At 39.2% G+C, this 21,102-nt stretch overlaps 1 protein-coding gene across 3 annotated transcripts in view; it reads left to right on the top strand.

Annotated features, from left to right (window-relative positions):
* Positions 1-21,102, top strand: part of TPST1 (tyrosylprotein sulfotransferase 1) — a 168,167-nt gene that overhangs the window by 144,352 nt on the left and 2,713 nt on the right. For all 3 annotated transcript variants that reach the window (XM_034670043.1, XM_034670044.1, XM_034670041.1), the window contains exon 4: positions 18,103-18,153. In XM_034670043.1, coding sequence (XP_034525934.1) covers positions 18,103-18,153 — 51 coding nt within the window. The remainder of the gene's footprint in view (positions 1-18,102; positions 18,154-21,102) is intronic.

The raw sequence follows: 21,102 nt of genomic DNA, 5'->3' as shown, positions 1-21,102 counted from the left end.
TGTGAGTTCTTGAGCTTTGTTTTTCTTTTTCAATATTGTTTGGGCTTTATAGGGCCCCTTGCAATTCCATGTGAATATGATGATTGGCTCTTCCATTTACACACATACACACGCGCGCGCACACACACACACACACAAAGCCATTGGGATTTTGATAGGGATTGCATTAAAATTTGCAGATCACTTTGGGGAGTGATGCCATCTTAAGAATATTAAGTCTTCTAATCTATGAATAGGAAATGTTTTTTCATGTAATTATGTCTTCTTTAATTTCTTTCATCAGTATGTGGTTGTTTTTACTGTACACGTCTTTTACTCCCTTTAAATTTATTCCTAGGTGTCTTTTTTTAGATGTTATTATAAATGGTATTGGATTCTTAATTTCTTTCTTGATTATTCATTGCTGGTGCATCTAAACACAACTCATTTTCATATGTTGATCTTTTACCCTGCAATATTGCTGAATTTGTTTATTCGTGCTAGTAGCTATTTTATGTATGTGTGGAATCTTTGGGATTTTCTACATGTAGAATTATGTCAGTAGTTTTACTTCTTTTCCAAACTGGATCCCTTTTATTTCTTTTTCTTGTATAATTGCTCTGGCTAAGACTTCTAGTACAGGATTGAAGAGCAGTGCAAAAAGTAGGCATCCTTGTCTTATTCCTGATCTTAATGGGAATCTTTCAGTTTTTCACCATTAAGTATGATGTTAGGTGTTGGATTTTCATAAGTGCTCTCTATCGTGTTAATGGAGTTACTTTTCCTACTTTGCTGAGTGTTTTTAAAATGAAAAGATGTTGAATTCAGTACAGTCCTCTCATGTGCCAGAGGAGAGGAGGACTGGATATATTTGTGAGCAGTACAAATATTTGCCACTGTCTTTGAAATGATGTTTTTAAGGAACATGAATATAAAAACCTTGACTACAAGGACCTTGTTTACCACAGCGTGATGAGCACCCAGAGCAGTGTCTCTCATAACCAAGAAATACTTGTTGAAGAAGCAAGTGAGAGGAAGACATTAAACTTCCCAAATTCAGTAAAGCAATAATATTTTTCTGATTGGCTTTAGGTATAGAAGAGTACAAGTTGAATTATCTCTTATGAGGAACCATTTGTTTTTCTATGTAAGAAATATTTAAAAATAGCCTCAGGTTGAAAAGGCATAACTCATAATTTACTCTTGGCCCCAGACTTACTATCTCTTTGTTTAGTGGAGAATTCTTAACAGCATCTAGAAAGGCCTAGATTAGGCTTATTTTTTTTTGCTCAGTTTTATCTCCTACCAAGTCTTCCACCTCACTGTGTCTACGTACACTTACTTTAGCTTGATGTACAGAATTTGACTTTTTCAATCCTGAAAACGTCCAAATTACTATATCATCAGTCAGTTTCCATTTTGCCTTAACAGAGCTGTATTTGCTTTCAAATATTTATTGAAGGCTAAAAAATATAGTCAACAAATACCAACATCTGGACTTTAACTTATGGTTTTCTCTAATATATATAGCCTCAATAGGCACGTGATCAGTGTCCCAAGGTACAATATTTGATAGTTTAAAAGGACTGAAGCTGCTACAAAAATTCTCACATTCCCTGTTTGGTCTTGTGGGGTCCCTAGTACTACTCTTTGACGATCCTTTTCTTAACTTTGTATTACAGTTTCTCATTCCCAATATGAAGTTCTTAGTTTCAAGCAACAGGAACCAACTCAGGCTGATTTAAGCAGAAGGATAATTTATTAAAAAAGTACAAGGTGACATGAGAGTCCACAAGTAAGTCCTACCATTTATGGTTAGTTGTTTTTCAAAAGAATGCCAAGACAATTCAATGGGAAAAGAATAGTCTTTTCAACGAATGGTGCTGGGACAACTGGATGCTGACATGCAAAGATTGAAGTTGGATCACTTCTACAATACCATACACAGAAATTAACTCAAAATGAATTACAGACCTAAATGTAAGAGCTAAAATTGTAAAACTTGTAGAAGAAAACATAGGAATAAATATTTGTGGCCTTAGATTTTGTAGATATGACACCAAAAGTGTAAGCAATGAAAGGAAAAATAGGAAAATGGGACTGCATTTAAGTTCAGAACTTTTGTGCTGTAAATGATATCATCAAGAAAGTAAAAAGACGACACACAATCATATCCAGATATTAGAATCCAGAACATATAAAGAACTCTATGATTCAATAATAAGAATTCACATCACCCAATTTAAAAATGGGCAAAGAATTTGAGTGGACACTTCTCTACAGAAGATGTAGAAACAGGGGCACCTGGATGGCTCAGTCAGTTAAGCATCTGACTCTTGGTTTCGGCTCAAGTCATGATTTCATAGATAGTGAGGTCGAGGCCTGAGTTGGGCTCTGTGCTCAGGGGCGGTCTGCTTGAAGATTCTCTCCCTCTGCCCCTCCTTTCTCTTCTTCTTTCTCTTTCAAATAAATAAATAAATAAATCTTAAAAAAAAAGATATAGAAGAAGCTAATAAGCACGTGAAAAGATGCTTAAGATCATTAATCATGAGGGAGATGCAAATCAAAAGCACAATTAGATGCTATTTCACACCCACTGGGATGCCTATAATAAAAATATATGAAAACCAGTATAGTAGTTCTTCAAAATATTAAACATAGAATTATATGATCCAGCAATTTCATTTCTGGATCATATAATGATCATTTCAAAGAAATGAAAGCAGGTACTCCTGTTTGTATGCCAGTGTTCATAGCAGCAGCACTGAAAATAGCCGAAGGCTGTGAACAACAACCCATTGCCCATCAACAGAGGAATGGATAAACAAAATGTGGTATATACTCACAGTGGAATGAAATTCCTCACAATGGAATGAAATGTGATACAACGCTGCCACGTTGAAGACAGACATCATGCTAAGTGAAATAGCCATATACAAAAAGGACAAATATTGTAGGATTCTACTTATATGGGGTACCTAGAATAGTCAAATATATAAAAACTTAAGTAGAACAAAGGTTATCAGGGGCTGGAGGAAAGAGGGAATTAGCAGTTATTATTTAATAGATACAGAGTTTCAGTAAGGAATGATTTTAAAAATTCTTGAAATAGTGGAGATGGCTGCACAACACTGTGAATGCACTTAATGGCATTGAACAATATACTTTAAAATGGTTAAAATGGTATGGAACTGGTGAATCACTGTATTGTACACCCGAAACTAATAGAACACTGTGTGTTAATTACACTGGAATTAAATTTGTTTTAGTTTAAAAAATGGTTAAAATGGGAAATTTTGTTATATATTTTACCACAATAAAAACAAAAAAAAATTTAATAATATGTTTCCAAGTATGTGGAGAAATTAGTATCCTCATACAGTGCTGGTGGGAATGTGAAACAGTGCAATCACTTTGGGAAATAGTCTGGCAGTTCCTCAAAAAGTTAAACACAAAATGGACAAAGGCCTTAGTATTTCTCCAAAGAAAATGAACACAGATGGCCAGTAAACATATGAAAAGATGCTTGTTTTGTGTTCTTTTATGAGCCAGTCAGTCAGGTGTGTCCATAAGAGGAGTCTGAGAAGAGGCTCAGGGAAACAACGTTTATTATACTTACAGGTCCTAGGGATAGAATGAACGGCATCTCATGCAGGGCTACGTGGAAAAGCTACCAGGGTGGTTAGGAGACAGAAGACAGGAGCAAGGGCAAGAGCCTTTACTGGGGTTTCCAAATGAACGGCAGGACAGGGCAGGGTGAACAGTTTAGGATTGGCTAGTTTAACTTACTTGGTATTTGGTGGTATTTGGGTTTTGATTTTCTACATTTTTTTCCTTTGCCACCTGTCACAAATTTGTTCCTTTATGAACATTTCAGAATGCAATTAAGCAAAAGTTAGCTTAATTTAAAAAAAGTATTATCTGATGTTTTTATCAAACAATTTTAAATTCTTAAGTTCTTTTACTTCCAAGAGTAGGATTGATTAGAATGATAGAATGGACATTAATATTCTATAAAGTAGGGGCACCTGGTGGCTCAGTCATTAAGTGTCTGCCTTGGGCTCAGGGCGTGATCCCGGAGTCCTGGGATCAAGCCCCACATGAGGCTCCTCTGCTGGGAGCCTGCTTCTTCCTCTCCCACTCCCCCTGCTTGTGTTCCCTATCTCGCTGGCTGTCTCTCTCTCTCTCTCTCTCTGTGTCAAATAAATAAATAAAATCTTTTAAAAAATTCTATAAAGTAATATCATATGTAGCCCTGATATTTCAATAGGTTCAAATAAGGAAGGTCTCATTAGAGTTGTTTTTTCTGCCTCTCTGTGTTCAATCTATACTGTAAGTTGGCCTCAGAAACTATTCTCAGTCCTTCATCTGTAAAAATAGAGACCACTATGAAAAGATCTCATTTATTTATTTATTCCTTTTTCATCCAGCTGTCCATTTGTTCCTGTATCCAGGATATAAGGATGCTTGACGCTGTCTCCTTAAGAAATGTGGTGAAGATAGATTTGTAATTAACAATTCAATGTGATAATTGCCATAAAAGTAGGGCATTTAGGGTGCCACGAGGGCACAGTATTGATGGTACTTGTATGTATTAACTATTTTTCAGTGTCCCTGAAAACTCAGTTTGGATGGAAATGACTTTGCATTTTTGCCTGATAAGTGTCTATAGTCAAATGATATGATTTCTTAATCATTCTGCAAGCTTAACTTTTTTCCTAGGAAATCAAAGTCTTAATGCTAAATTTGCTATGTTTAAACTGCTTTATATAATAGAAATAAGTTCCTATTTCAGTTATTACACTTTCCCAATTCAATTCACATTCCGTCCATCTTATCAAAGTTCACTTAAAAATCAATACGCTGAGGGTGCCTGAGTGCCTCAGTTAAGTGTCTGCCTTCGGCTCAGGTCATGATACCAGCGTCCTGGGATTGAGCCCTGCATCGGGCTTCCTGCTCAGTTAGGAGCCTGCTTCTCCCTCTCCCTCTACCTGCTGCCCCCCGCCCCCCGCTTGTGTTCTCTCTCCCTCTCTCTCTCTCTCTGTCAAATAAATGAATAAAAGCTTTAAAAAAAAAATCAGTACTCTGAAACATGTCTTTTTCTTAAAAACATTGTTGGAACAAAAGATCATGCTTCTGAGCTGATTAATTTTTTTCTTGATATAGAAAGTAACATTTGTCTAGTTGTTTCTAGGCAGCACAAGACCATTGAGCTCCCCAAGAACCCAATCTGAGATTTGCAAAGCTGCCAGAATATTTTAAGACAAATGAGAATATGTAAACATACATGTTATCAACGGTTTCATATTTGTGTTTCAGAGATAATAAATTTCTAATGAGCCACAAGAGCCCAGTGGGATTAAGGATGTAAATTTCAAAATCTAGATTCCTTCCTGTATTATCATATCTGGCTGGCGTTCTGTTTTCTCTGAATGTGAAAATACCAAGTCATAATTTCTCAAGAGGGATGCTGATTACATTATTAAAAACAATGAATTACATTACGGGATAAATAACAGCAGGCCAAGCATAGACCAATGATGAAAGTTTGTCATGAACTAAGGATTATGAGTAATCCAATTTGTTCGTTTGACTAGAATTGGAAGGAGAAAGGAAAAAAGAGAAAAGGAAGGATGGATTATATTATAGAGTTTACAGTGGGTTCACAGAAAGAAGGAAGAATAAATTAGATTTGAGTTTACAGTGAAATTTGAACTCACAACCAGGGGTTGTGAGACTAATCTTTTAACCTTTGTGTACCCCCCCCCACACACACACACATTTTGAGGGAAACGATAAGCAAAAGCAACACCTAAAGTCTGCAGTGCCTAATATAGTGCTTATTAGCACGTAATATGGTCATTACTGCATGTTTCTGGAGATTGTTTCAAATTCTCTTATTTTCAAAGGTTTTAAGTTAAAGCAGGGATTGGCACTTTACAGCCCACAGGCCAAATCTGGCCTGCTATCTGCCTTTGTAAATGAAGTTTTATTAGAGCTCACTATGTTCATTTATTTATATATTCTCTATGTCTGTTTCTGCACTACCATTGCAGAATTGAGTAGTTTGGAAAGTGACTGTATGCCCCACAAAGCCTAAAATACGTACTCGCTGGCCTTTTACAGAGTAGGTTGCCAACCTGAGTGTGATCCTCAGTTTCAGCCCATACACAAGTTGTGTATTTCTTATATTCCAATGAGCTTTGTAAAGTTAATATATTTGTTATGTTGAAAACTGTTTTGATCCCCTGATTTTCCCCAGCTTTTTCATACTTAGAGAAAAATTCAAAGAACATCTTATACCTTTAACATAGATGATTAGTTAAAATCTTGCCATATTTGCTTCATCTGTTCATCTCTCTCCATGTACATGTAGACATACATGCATGCTTTTTTTTTTTTTTTGCTGCTGTTGAATTATTTGAAAGTTACAGATACCATGCTCCTTCAGCATACACCTGTAAGAGCATTCTTCTACATAACCCATTAGTTTTAAAATTTAAAGACACACGTATGGGCTTTTTGTTTGTGTGTAAGGGCTATACAACTGTCTTTTCTGTAGCACTTTGTTCCTCTCTGTGTTCCCATGTCTAAACTGTAGGAATTCTAAGTATTGTGCGTTAGCTATCTATTGCTTACTTGTGGTAGCCTGAATAATGAATGGCCCCCTAAAGATGACCATGTCCTAATCCGTCAAATCTGTGAATATGTTACCTTACATGACAAAGGGGATTTTGCAGATGTATTAAGGAATTAAAAATGTATCCTGTATTATGTGATGGGCCCGGGCTCAGTATAATTGCAAGGGTCCTTGTAAGGGGGAGGCAGGAGAGTTAAAACCAGGGAAGGTGATAATTAGTGAGAGAAAGTGACAGTGCCACAGCTGCTCACATTGACAATGGCAAGGCTGAGTTTTCACCCAGTTTCAGAGCTCATGGCTTTTTTTTTTTTAAACAATCCTTCCCTCAATTTCTCCCCCCTTTTTTGCATTTCACTATAATCATCAAGAAAAAACTTGGTGGTATCTTCAACGCTTTGCTTGGAAATCTCCTTAGCTGGACCATCCAGTTCATTTGCCTCATTTTCTACTTTCTGTGTAACTGCAAGTGACAGGGTTGCTGAACTTTATGTTACTACATGACAAAGATCCCCCTGCCTCCAGTTTCTAATGAGATGTCCCTCCCTTCCTTAAAACCTTGTAGGAAGCCTCCTTAAAGTCCTTATAGCTACCTCCTGCTGCTCGATTACAAAACTGCTGCCATATTTTAGGCATTTGTTATAATAGAACCCTACTCATGACACCAAAATCTGTATTCGTTCTCTACTGGTACTTCAGAATTTAAGGTGATTAGCTGCTCAAAACAGCAAACTTATTATCACTCAGTTTCTGAGGATTAGGAATCCAGGTGCGGTTCTTCTAGATGCTTCTGGTCTAGATCTATCATGAGATTGTAGTCACACTGTCAGCCAGGGCGGAAGTCATCTCAGGACTCAGTTGGAAGAGGATCCCTTTCCAAACTCACTCCTGTGACTGTTGGCAGGCCTCAAGCCCTTGTCAGTCATTGGCTGGAGATATCAGTTCTTTGGCACAGAGACCTCTGCATAAAGATGTTCATGACATGCCGCTGGCTTTCCTCAGAGCAAGGAAGCAAAGAGCAAGAGAGATTACCCAAAACAGAAGATACAGACTTCTTGTGACCTAATCTCAGAAGTAACATCCCATCATTTTTGCCATATTCTAGTTGTTAGAAGCAAGTCACCAGATTCGGTTCACACGTAAAAGAAGGGGATTACACAGGTCATGGATACCAGGCAGCAAACCTAGGGGTCCGGTCTCAGAGGCAGCTTACCACAAATAACAAGGCACCTGTGTCTCAGAATGGGCCACAAACACTTTTAGTATGGAAACAATTTAGTGAAAGTTTAATATTCTCTGTAAGATCAAGCCACATTCAGAGTTTGGCCTCATAACATTTCTGAAGGTTTCTCCTGTAGCTTGTAGAAACTTGACCATCTGAAACTCTTGGGGAGTCAGTCACTCTAGAAAGTCAAGTTTCTGGATAGATCTTGTCCCGGAACAAATCTTAATTAATAATTTGGTGTAGAATTCCTTCTGTATTTGATCACATACTTCCTTACCTTCTTAAATAAATTACTGATCATAATTTGAAATTTTATTTCATCAGAAGAAAATTAGTCATTGTGCGTATTATAAAGAGAAAATGTTGCTCCCTCCTTACGTAGAATATAGAATTGTCGGTATCTTCGAGGCTTCCTGTCTGCCTTTTTGTAATTTGTGTCTCTGCTTTATTTGTCACTTTGCAGTTATCAGTATTTGCCTATGTGTTTGCTGTAACTAATTGCTATAAATTGAAACTGAATAACTCAGGTTGAATAAAACCTTGTGTGAAGGAAAAGGGACCTGTGGAGGGTTCAATCTGTAGTCTGCAGAGTCCCATTAATGACCTCCACGAACTGCGGCTAGCTGCTCCCAGACTTTGGTTTACATTTGAGTTGTAAGTTGTTACTACATAGAGGTGAGGCCGCGGTAACAGTGAAGTGGTTTTGGGCTTAGTGGGTCAGTTCCTAATTAATTTTATAAGAAAACTGAAAGTGACCTGAAGACAAATAATCAGTATTACGCATTGCTTGCTTCAGACAATACTTTGAAACTTTTCTTTCTTGGATTTTGGAAACTTCTCAGGCAATTTAGGCAAAATCTCCTCCCTTCCTCAGCTCTGTATCCTAGGTAATTTCACAATTAAAGGCTGTACTTATAATAAAGTTAATTATACCTCACTTCAAAAATTTGAACCTGATTTCAGGCTGTAAAACCCAAACCAGCAAGTACAATTTACTTTTATATTTGAGTGATTTCTGTGGAAATTGTGTCTGTTGCCAGCCATAGCCTCTCAAATGGAAACACACTGTCACTACCACAAGTGAAAGTTGTAAAGCTTTTAAATATGTGGAACTCACATTTTTATAGGCATTTCTTTTAGGCTTTATTAAGTGCTTTGCTCTGTGAGTGGCTCAGAAGCAGTGCAGTATCCTTTATAACTTGTTAGACACAGACTTGGAAGGCCTGCTAGAGAGGGCGAAGGTCGAACCGAGAAAGCAATCCCTGTGATACTCAGGCTCTGAGAAACCGCCTTCAAACTCAAAGGATTAGAGCTCAGAGGGGAGCGGTTTAAAACCGCTTAGTCTTTCCTCGTACCTCCAGTCTCTTGCAAATAATTAACAGTAAAGCTAAAGATTATGGGAATTACATGTCTCTCCTATCTTTTTTTATCTTTTTCCTCTGTGCAACATAGAATTTCTTTTCCAGTAGTGCTGTGTTCCTCTATTTTGCAATTCCATAAATAGTGGTTTGCAGCCTCCAGACCCAAGTTACCTACCTGGACTTCCAAGACTGTACATACTATGGGTGTACCTTCGTACGTGGAGAAAGAACACTGACCAAAGAAACAAAAAACAGAAGAGCCAGCTGAGGAAGCACACCTGTAATTAGCCTCAGTTTCATATACAGAACTTCAGCTTTTTGTACTTCGCAGCCAAGACGCACAGCGTATTTCCAGAACTTCTCCAGCACAAAAGAGAGAGACCAAAAGAAAGAGAAAAAGAGATCACATAGGGGAAAAAAGCAATGTAATGAGCAAAAGAAAATGTAAAAGAACTATAATTAATGTTCTTGCAGAAATTAAATGAATAAGAATAAGGTGTTTTTTTTAAAAAACAGAAACAGAATTTAAAAATTTTGAAACAAAATATGAGAGCTGAAATTTAAAATCAGTAAAAGAATTGTAAAAATAAAGTTGAGAAAATCTCTTAGAAAGTAGAACAGAGGGGCGCCTGGGTAGCACAGTCGTTAAGCATCTGCCTTCGGCTTAGGGCATGATCCCAGCGTTCTGGGATCGAGTCCCACATTGGGCTCCTCCTCTGGGAGCCTGCTTCTTCCTCTCCCACTCCCCTGCTGTGTTCCCTCTCTCTCTGGCTGTCTCTCTGTCACATAAATAAATAAAATATTTAAAAAAAAAAAAAAGAAAGAACAGAAGGACCAACAGATGACTTGGAGAGAGAAAAAATTAGAGACTTTATTCGGGTGGTCCAATGTTNAAAAAAAAAAAAAAAGAAAGTAGAACAGAAGGACCAACAGATGACTTGGAGAGAGAAAAAATTAGAGACTTTATTCGGGTGGTCCAATGTTTGACTAATTGGAGAAAAAGAAAGTGTTGAGGAGGAAATTATCAAAGTTGTAATACAAGGACATTTCCAGGAACAGAAGGACATGCATCTCCAGAAGTGAGTGAAGAAAACGAGTCTCATCAAGGCACATTATCGTAAACATAGAGAACACTGGGGATAAAAAGAAAATCCTTAAGACTTCTAGAGTGAAAACAAAGGTCACATAGAAAGGACCAGGAATTAGAAGAATATCAGCCTTGATGCCATAATTTCAAAGAGAAAATTATTTATCTAGAATTATATAACCAGATAAACTTTAAATCAAGTATTAGGATAAAATAAAGACATTTTCAGACATGCAAAATCGCAAAAGATTTGCCTTTTTAAAAAAAGATTGATTTATTTTAAAGAGAGAGGGGTCGGGGAGGGCAGAGGTAGAGAATCTCAAGCAGACTCCCCGCTGAGTGCAGAGACTGACGCAGGGCTCGATCTCACTACTCTGACATTATGACCTGAGTTGAAATCAAGAGTTGGACGCTTAACTGACTGAGCCACCCAGCCGCCCCAAAGATTTGCTGCTTATACACCCTTTCTCAGGAGCTACTGAAGAATGTACCAAAGATGAAGGATTAACCAAGTAAGTAGAAGACCTGGGCAAGGAAATGGGAATCAAAACCGGAAAGGTGTGATATTCTTGGAAAATCCCAAGACAATGCCTGAGGAGGAAACCTACAGAACAAGCAGTTCAGATGGAAGTAAACAGGGTTTCAGGAAGGATATTTTGGGAAAGGGGGAAAAATGGAAGAGGGAACGTAAATGCCAAGAATCATAGAGCAGAACTCTCCCACTGAAGTCAGTACTGTTGGGAATGCATAAACTGTAAATGATGAATTGCCAGAGGCTCAGTGAGAGTTCAAAAGATTGAGAGTTTAAAAACTCCAGGGGCACAGTCTTAGGGGACCCCCAACTCTCATGAATTTTACCCACAAGGTGCTCAGGGTGAAGGTCAGAGAAAAATCCTCTGGTGCACTAACCATTTTAAAGTAAGCTTGGGATGCTAACAGCAGCTTGCCTTCAAAGTAGACTATTTTACCAAAGCCTGACCAACCTGGGGGAACAAACTACCTAACTCTAGCCCCTCCGGTTTTTCTGTCTTACCTGAAGGGGTGGGAGGGGAAGCTGAGAAGCACTTATAATGGTTACACCCCAGGCACACAGACTCACTAAAATACTTAGATGTAATTATGGGATTATAGAACACTTTCTCCCCCACCCCCCAAACACACATACCCTACCATCACACCAGTCAGGCTCTTGTGTAATAATAGTGGATTACTACTATAAGAACTACAATGTTCGGATTCTATTTTTAAAAGAAGTCTCTGGGGAAACCCCAGAACAACAAGAAGTGCAAAAGCAAGGACACTTGAAAAATTTTAGCCTCTGATACATACAGCTCCAACCAACAGTAAACACAAGCTAATTCCTAGCCAGATAAACGTAAAAGTTCACACTAAAGGCTTCTTTACCCTGTCCCTTTTACTCAGTACATCATGTCCACTTCTAATCAAAAAAAAAAAAAAAAAAAGCTGCAAGATGTGCTAAAAGGCAAAAAACAGTTGGAAGAGACAATAGAAAGTATTCAAACTGGATTCATATATGCCAGAAATTTTGGAATTATCAGACTGGGAATTTAAAATAACTATGATGAATATGCTGAGGACTTTGATGGGAAAAGTGGATAACATGCAAGAACACCTGGGTAATGTAAGCACAGAGATGGAGCTAAGAAAGACTCAAAAGAAAATGCTATACAGGGGCGCCTCGGTGGCTCAGTGGGTTAAATGTCTGCCTTCGGCTCAGGTCACGATCCTGGGGTCCTGGGATCGAGGCCTGCATCGGGCTCCCTGGTTGGGGGGGGGTCTGCTTCTCCCTCTCCCTCTACCCCTCCCCCTCCACTCATGGATGCTCTCTCTCTTGCTCTCTTTCAAATAAATAAAATCTTTTTTAAAAATCTCTTTAAAAAAAATAAAAGGCTACGTACTATATGATTCCAACTTTGTGACATTGTGAAAAAGACAGAATTGGAGATAGTAAAAAGATTGAGGGAAGGTAGGGAGGGATAAGTAAGTGGAGCAGGGGATTTTTATGATAATGGAACTATTCTGTATTTACTGTAATAGTGGATACATGTCATTATGCATTCATCAAAATGCATAGAAAGCACAACACAAAGAGTGAACCCTAGTGCAAACTAAAGACTTTAATTAATAACAGTGTATGAATACTAGTTCATTAATTATAACAAAGGTACCACAGTAATGCAAGATTTTAATAGGGGGAACTGTAGGAGAGGGAGAGGACAGATATGGGGATTCTGCTTTGTGCTCAGTTTTTCTGTAAACCTAAAACTGCTCTAAAAACTAGAGTCTACTAATTAAAAAATATATGAGGCTATCACTAACTTTAGCTAAAACAACAAATAAGTTGTGTAAGAAAATGTAAATATGTGATATTTATATCATCATAACGGTGGAAACTGACAGAGTGTGACTTTAACCAAAAATTATTATGTAATTTTTGAGAGAGTAGAGGAAGTGAAGTGTTGCAGACCTGATATCCTCATCTCTCATAATAGAAAGTGGGTAACAGAAGTGAACGTCCATGTTCCTCTCTGAAGGCGTTTCTTTCCCCTGGGTACCCAAGCCCATGTCCCCATGTCTCCTGCATCATCAGATTTTGCTCTCCAGCAGGATCTTTCCCATCAACAAACAAATATCCCCTTAGTTCTTCTATCTTAACATGCGCGCATGCGCGCACACACACACCCATACTTCTTGATTCCGGTTGCCCTGCCACTGCCCTTCATTTCTTTGCTTCCCTTTACATCAAAACTGAAGTTTTCTGTACGCCCTGTCTCCAGTTCCTCTCCATTCTCTATCTACATCCACTCTATACAGAATTTTACAGCTGCCTTTCTATTTAATTGGCTCCTGTCAAATTGACAGTGACTTTCATGTTGCTATATCGAGTGGTCAGTTACTATCTTAGCTCCCAGCCTCTTTTGATCAATTGATTACTCCCTCCTTGATAGGTTTCCTTCACTTGGTTTTAAGGACACCACTTTTTAAGTTTTCCTTCTGTGTTACTGGTAGCTTCTTTTCAGTCTTTGCTGTTTCTTCCTCTTCTCCCTGCTGGAATGCCCCGATAACTTAGTGTTACGTCCACTGCTGTTGTCTGTCTGCCTTGAGCCCCTGGGTTATCTTATCAGGTATCAAGGCTTTAAATACGATCTGTAGATTGATGATTTTCAAATTTATGTATCCCAACCCAGACTTCTGTGAACTCTAGGCTTGTATATCCAAAACTAAACTATTGATCTTCCCCCTGAAAATATGCTGTAGCCAGAACATTTCCCAATTCAGTTCATGGCAACTCCATATTTCCACTTCATAGTTGCTTAGGTCAAAAACCTTGGAATTATCCTTGACTCCCCTTTGCTCTCTCACTCCCTACACCAGTCTGTGTAATTAGGTGTAATTAGAAAAATAAAGATCCACAAAGTTACCACTTCTCACCACCTCCTTGTCATCCTCTCTTGTCTGGATTACTGCTATAACCTCCATACTTCTATCCTTGGCCCTCTACAATGTAAACAGAGCAATCAGGATGATCCTTTTAAAATGCAGGTTCAATCATGGTACCTATTTGCTTCCCATTTCACTATATTGGGCAAAATACTTAATTTTTCTGTGCCTTAATTGCTTCATTTGTAAAAATAGGAATAATAATATCTCCCTCCAGAGATTGTGGGATTTGATGAGATAATAATACATAGGAAGCACGCACTTAACACCAACCTGAGATGATACCGTTTACCTGCTGTTCTTACTTTTATTTCCCAATGCACCCTCCAAATCAGGAGCCTACTTTTGCCTCCTCATCATGCCTTCAGGGCTTGAGGTGAGAGGGTTCTGTAGGAATGTTTGGATTCTGCTATCAAGCACAATCCTCAGTCCATTAGTACCAGAGAATAGTATGTCCAGAAACACTGTTCATTTAACCAAAGGAAGTTCCATTCCCAACTTTGCTGTTTTTATAAGCAATGTGGTGCTGGATTTCCTGCACTAAAGAGGAATTGCTTCGTCAGCAGAAAGTGTTCTTTTGGTCAGTGCCATAGTTTCTATCTTTTGAAGCATTTGTTCCTAAAGGATAATGAAAGGAGGCAGCTTCCCACTTACTTTTTGATTGAGTCTTTTATCTGATGTCTTATCCTGACCCCTTTTTGCTTTTTAATTAAATTTGAGACATCATATAATTAGGGGTGTTCCCCCCCCCCTTCATATAAGTCTTACCTCTCTGGAATTGTTGGTTCCTGGAAGATTTTTATATTATTTCATGTTCCCACTCATATTTTCTGTCATGTCTTGCTGGTTTTTACAGTGAACTGAGAAAAGGGAAGATTTAACCATAAGATTTGCTAATGGTAATAAAATACAGGACAGTCCTGGGTGGGGCCTTCTGAGCCTTACTCTGCCAGTGATTTGCTGTGTAACCCCCTGGGCTTTCATTGAATCTTCTGCTTGAATTCTAGCAGAAGAGGCTAGCTAGAGGAGAGGAGAGCCAGTTTCTGAGTCAGAGAATATGAGGAATATAAAAAAAGTTGCTTGGGGACCTAACCCACTAACTGGAAGAGGGACTAGGGCAAAATCACATGATTCACAACTCCAGAGGCTGAGATACTTCCTGCATCAGAAAGCTGGAACAGTAATACAAGGTTATATGTCAGTTACATCTCCGTAAAATGGGGAGCGGCGCGGTGCAGGAAGCTGGAACAATGTTTGGCCTGTGGTGATAGGGTAGAACGAAGAGGGTTCTTCCATGCAGATTCTTCGGGGAGCAGCTAGGTCAGACCCCCGTGACCTGGGAATATTTGAGGGTGTGAAAGAGATCGTGGTAGCTTTTGAAACAGTCCTAGGGGATGCAGTGTTGTTATCCTGCACCCACCTTCCCTGAAATTGTGATGCAGCTCTGAAGACGGGCCCTATCCAAAAGTCCGATGTCTCTGCTTTAATTTAGGCTTCTAAGAGACTGTGAAGAATGGGGCAGGTTTTAGAAATTGCAGAGAAAGAGAAGGCAAAAAGTACATTCATTCTCTGAGTTTCAGAGAATGCTCCTCCTAGAAGTGGATCAGTCGTCTTATAACCAAGTAGGAATCCTTTAGGTCTGTGGGCTTTAGGATTCACCATTTAGAAGACTTCCTTTTGCGAGGAGAGGCTACTCAGTGACTCTCTTCCCAATAACCATCTGTAGTTTCTTATCCTACTTTCTCAGGTTCAGCAATTATCAAATTTTGGCTAATGGAAACCATCTTTTTTTTTTTTAAGATTTTATGTATTTAAGATTTTATGTATGACAGGGAGAGAGAGAGCACAAGCAGGGGAGAGGCAAAGGGAGAAGCAGACTCCCCACTGAGCAGGGAGCCTGACGGACGGCTCGATCCCAGGACCCTGGGATCATGACCGACCGAACCACCCAGGCGCCTAAATGGAGACCTTCTTTACTCTTCATTGGCACAAATAGTTCCCAGTTTTTTTGCTGTTGCAGTGTTGAAACATCCTTGTATTTAAATAGAGAGAGAGAGAGAGAGAGAGTGTATGTGTGTCTGTGTTAGTAAATGTTTAGCATTAAGTTACTGGATTAATTTTTTCATTTTTGCTCTTGAAGTATAACATACAGAAAAATTACACAAATCATAGCTGTATAAATTATACAAAATGAACACACCTGGAACGCCTGGGTGGCTCAGTCAGTTGGGCATCTGCCTTCAGCTCAGGTCATGATCCCAGGGTCCTGGGATCGAGTCCCACTTCAGGCTCCTTGGTCAGCGGGGAGCCTGCTTCTCCCTCTGCCTGCTGCTTCCCCTGCTTGTGCTCTCACTCTCTGTCTGACAAATAAATAAATAAAAATCTTTTTTTTAAAAAAAGGATACACCTTCACAGTTACTATCCATATCAAGACAGAAAATTCCCCCTGGAAGCTCTTTCATCCCCTTCCCAGTCACTACCACCTCCCTCCTCCCCGGAGTAAGCAATATCCTGATTTCTAACATCATCAAGTTGTTTCGCCTTTTTACAAACTTTAAAATATTTTAAATGGAGGGGCGCCTGGGTGGCTCAGGCGTTAAGCGTCTGCCTTCGGCTCAGGGCGTGATCCCGGTGTTCTGGGATCGAGCCCCACATCAGGCTCCTCCGCTGGGAGCCTGCTTCTTCCTCTCCCACTACCCCAGCTTGTGTTCTCGCTCTCGCTGGCTGTCTCTCTGTCAAATAAATAAATAAAATCTTAAAAAAAAAATTTTTTTTTAGATGGAGACGTGTATGTCATTTTTAGGGGTCTGGCTTTTATGCTTCTCCTCTTTGTGTGTTGGGATTCATCTATGTTATTGTCATAGCAGTTGTTCATTTTTCTTAATTGCTACTCAATAGCTTTATATACCACATTTATTTATTTATTCATTCTAATTAAAATGCATTGCTTGCAATGCCACCTTTGTCATAAGCCAAGTATCTGTATACAAGGGTCTGTTTCTAGGTTCTTCATTCTGTTTCATTAATATATTTGTCTGTACTTGTACCAAAGCCTTACTGTCTTCACTCTAACTTAATTATTATCTTTATTATTTTATATATATAATAATATATAACATATTAATATATATTGTAACAATTATAATTGTATGTATATCTAGTGTATAATTGGCTTAATTATAGCTGTATAATTATAAGTTTTAATATCTAGTGGAGTAACTCCCCCACTTTGCTCTTTTTAAGATTACTTTGATTATTCCTGGCCCTGAGCATTTCCATATAACTTTTACAATCAGCTTGAAAGTACCCCTGGCCTCTCCACCCAAAAAAGTATGCTAGAATTTTTATTGGAATTCCTCTGTTAAGGGTAATGAACCTCTTTACTATATTGAGTCTTCCAATCCCTGGAAGTGGTATGTCTCTCTATTTGGTCTTTAATTTATCTCAATATTTTTATAGTTTTCTGTGTAAAGATCTTATACATCTTTTACTAGATTTATTCTCAGGTATCTGGTGGGGGTTTTTTCATGTTGTTATAAGTGGTATTGTTTTTTAAAGTTATTCCCTTTCATTGCTTGTATTATAATTTTATACATTGAGAAGAGTAAGTTTTTATAAGATTTCATGAAGTTAAAGATCCATTATTTTAAGAATCACCTAATATTCAAATTATTATGGGAATATAGGGGACATTAAGAAAAGCAAATTTGGGGTGGCTCAGTCGGTTAAGCGTCTGCCTTCGGCTCAGTTCATGATCCCAGGGTCCTGGAATTGAGCCCTACATCGGGCTCCCTGCTCGGCGGGAAGCCTGCTTCTCCCTCTCCCTCTGCTGCTTGTGTGCTTTCTCTCTCTCTCTCTCTGTCAAATAAAATAAACAAACTCTTTTTAAAAAAATTTTTAAAAATAATAAAAGTAAATTGGAAATAAATCTAAGATTTGTAAGGGTGGAGATTTCAACAGGATATCAGGGGGAACCTGTTCCTAAATTGTGTGGATTCTCTGTTGGTTGCCTGAGAGAGATGGCCCAGGGCTGCTTTCTCCCTCAGCTCACATGATTGGAGCTTGGAATGTTGGGATGCTTTTTTTCTTCTTTGGATACTCTGAGCTCTGTCCCAGCCAGCCCGCATTTGGGAGCACTCAGGCAAATGTAGAACAGGTGGGACCAGAGTGAGTGGGAATTTCACTCAGTCCTTCAATGCCAGCTGTTTTTAAACTGACAGGCTTCCCTCCCATTCTAAAACTCACCGAGAATGAAGCACTAAATCCATCCACCGTCAGGCATTGCAAGCATCCTGAAGTGATGATGACAGTACCTGTTTCCTTAAACTCACGCTTGGCTTTGTTTTTCCAGGTCTATAAAGGAGAATTTCAGCTCCCTGAATTTCTTAAAGAAAAACCACAGGTACTGTATCTGCTTCCTCTTCTTAATGTGATAGATGGGCTCTTGTGTCAGAGGGATCTTTTTAAAGAGTGCTATGCTGGTGGTAGAAAGACTGGCCTCTGGTAATTGTTGGTTTTAACAGTAATTTAACACAGTCTTAATTTGAGAGAGTTCAGTGTCAATGTCTTCCAAAATTAGGGAACTACTTTATTGATAACTAAAATCCAGTTGCTTGAGGTGACTTATAAGCCATATGGTATTCCACAGATAAGAAGCTTGCCCTGGTGAATCTGCTCCGGCCTTCTGATCTAACTTGACATAAAACCATACAGCCACCCTTTGTTCTTATCATCTGTACATCCATGGCCTTTTCACTTGTCTTACTTGGAGCCTAGAAGACTTGTGAACACATTATATTCACAGCCATTGGCCCTCAACTGCAAAGCCCCCAAGTTGGGAAAGGACAGCGAGAGTTTGAAAATTATAACTTTTACTTTTTAAAAGATTTAGTTAAAATAGATCCAGAGTTAATCCTTGTAATGTCGCGCCTTCACTTCCTTGGGTTTCGGTATTGTTTCTTGAGTTGAAGAGAAACAGGCAGTGTTACAGCTGACACTGTTTGCCTGAGGTAGCCCTGAGTTTCTGCATCGAAGCATCATCTGCCATTCCCGTATCGTAGTGGGGAAAAAACGGGTAACTGGTACTAGAGCGCAGCAGCAGACTTCCCTTTCTAGCCGAATGATAGTGCATGTTGCCTCCAGACTGCCGCTATCAGAAATCGGCTTGTAAATAGGAAATGTAGACTCAGCACTGAATTCGGTCTCTAAAATCATTCCAGATATGGATTGGTGAGGGACACATACCTCCTCAAAGACTCTGTGTGAAGTCATGTTGCCTGAAGCAAGCCTGGAGTAAGTGGGCTGGGCTCTCTAAGAGAAGCTGTCTCACACCAGGGTTGAAGGCTCTGTCTTCTCAGATCCTTGTTCAATAACAGTCAGCCGTTAATAGTTGATATGTATTACTTGAGAATTTCAAAGCATATTCTTATTAGCATATACACAACTTTAATCCTCCTATTCACTCATTTTATTTATTCAACAAATGTTTACTGGATTTCTGTTATAGGTGAGAAGTTGGGAGTCCTCAAGAGTCAGAGAAAAAAAAAAGATCTTCTTAGGGAACTTCTTTTTTTTTTTTTTAAAGATTTTATTTATTTATTCGACAGAGATAGAGACAGCCAGCGAGAGAGGAAACACAAAGGGGGAGTGGGAGAGGAAGAAGCAGGGTCATAGTGGAGGAGCCTGATGTGGGGCTCGATCCCAGAACGCTGGGATCATGCCCTGAGCCGAAGGCAGACGCTTAACCGCTGTGCCACCCAGGTGCCCCCTTAGGGAACTTCTGATCTCCCCTAAAGACTGATCAATTTTTGCCAACAAGGAGGCCCCGGCCCCTGAGCCTGGGCTAGGCGTTCCCCCAGAAACCTGGTTGGGTTCATGAGTAAGCTATCAGTCACTTGCAGGGTGTGGCGGGTGGAGCCAGAGAATAATCCAAGAGGCAAGTCTTGAAGGAATGTCAAATCCAAAGACTGTTTTGCATAATAAGTTTGAAGGAATCAAGAAAGGGAATTTGAGACTAAAAGGGATACCTCTGCTTCACAGCATACACAAAAATCATATCCAGGCAGATTAGAGACCTAAATGCGAAAGGCAAAATAATGAAGTTTTAAAGAGACAATAAAGGAGAATATCTTCATGACCTTAAGAGGAAAGGATTTCTTAAACAGAGCATAAAAAGCACTAATTATTAATTTTAAAATGGATTACTTGGGCTCCATTAAAATTGATAATATTTACTTATTAGAAAGCATCATAGGGGCGCCTGGGTGGCACAGCGGTTAAGCGTCTGCCTTCGGCTCAGGGCGTGATCCCGGCGTTATGGGATCGAGCCCCACATCAGGCTCTTCCGCTATGAGCCTGCTTCTTCCTCTCCCACTCCCCCTGCTTGTGTTCCCTCTCTCGCTGGCTGTCTCCTATCTCTGTCGAATAAATAAAATCTTAAAAAAAAAAAAAGAATTCCTTTAAAAAAAAAAAAAAGCATCATAAAGAGAGTGAAAAGGTATACCTTAAGTGGGATAAAATAATTTGAAACAAAGGACTCATTTGTAGAATATAGAGGATTCCTACAAATCAGTAAAAATAAATAAATAAAAATAAAAAAATGCACAAAAAGCTTACTGGGAACTTCAAACCCCTTACTGTGGTTAAATGTATCACACACACTCATATTTAGAAAAGGGCTATGAAAGACTTGGATTTAACTTACAATACATGAGAAAATTGAAGCCCGCAGAGCCCTCGGGTTTGGAATTTAGCGAAAGTGGCTCACAGAGCGCTGTGAATTGTGTAAGACTGATGAATCACAGATCTGTACCCCTGAAACAAATAATACATTATATGTTAATAAAAAATAAATAAAGTGGCTCATGGAGCTAGTCAAAGTGCTATACTTACAGTTTTGTTATAAAGGATACAAATCAGGATCAGCCAAATGAAGAGACATGTGGGACAAGGACTGCGAGGGCCTCAACCACAGAGCTATGCCCACACCGCACGGAGTCAGGGCACGTCTCTTTCTCCGCGGCACATCAGTTCGTTCACCACCCAGGGAGCTCCACTGAACTGAACTGCAGCACCCATGGTTTTTATTGGGATCTGATTTCATAGACATGATTGATGAATCATTGAGCGTGTGGTTGAAGTCAGTCCCAGTCAACATCCCCTATCCAGAGGTTGGCTGGCTCCAAGTCCCAACTCTCTAATCACAGGTTTGATCTTTCTGTGACCAGCCCCCCTCCTGAGTTATCTCCTCTCTTAGCGTAAGCTCAGGTATGATCCAGGGAGCTCCTGAATAGTGAAGACATTCCTGTTACCTGGGGAAATCCAAGAATTTAGAGTCTACCTACCAGGAACT

This window comes from Ailuropoda melanoleuca, chromosome 10 (genome assembly GCF_002007445.2).
Source record: "Ailuropoda melanoleuca isolate Jingjing chromosome 10, ASM200744v2, whole genome shotgun sequence".
Taxonomy (NCBI): domain Eukaryota; kingdom Metazoa; phylum Chordata; class Mammalia; order Carnivora; family Ursidae; genus Ailuropoda; species Ailuropoda melanoleuca.
The sequence above is the reverse complement of the archived record's forward strand: the minus strand, read 5'-3'. Positions and strand labels throughout refer to the sequence as shown.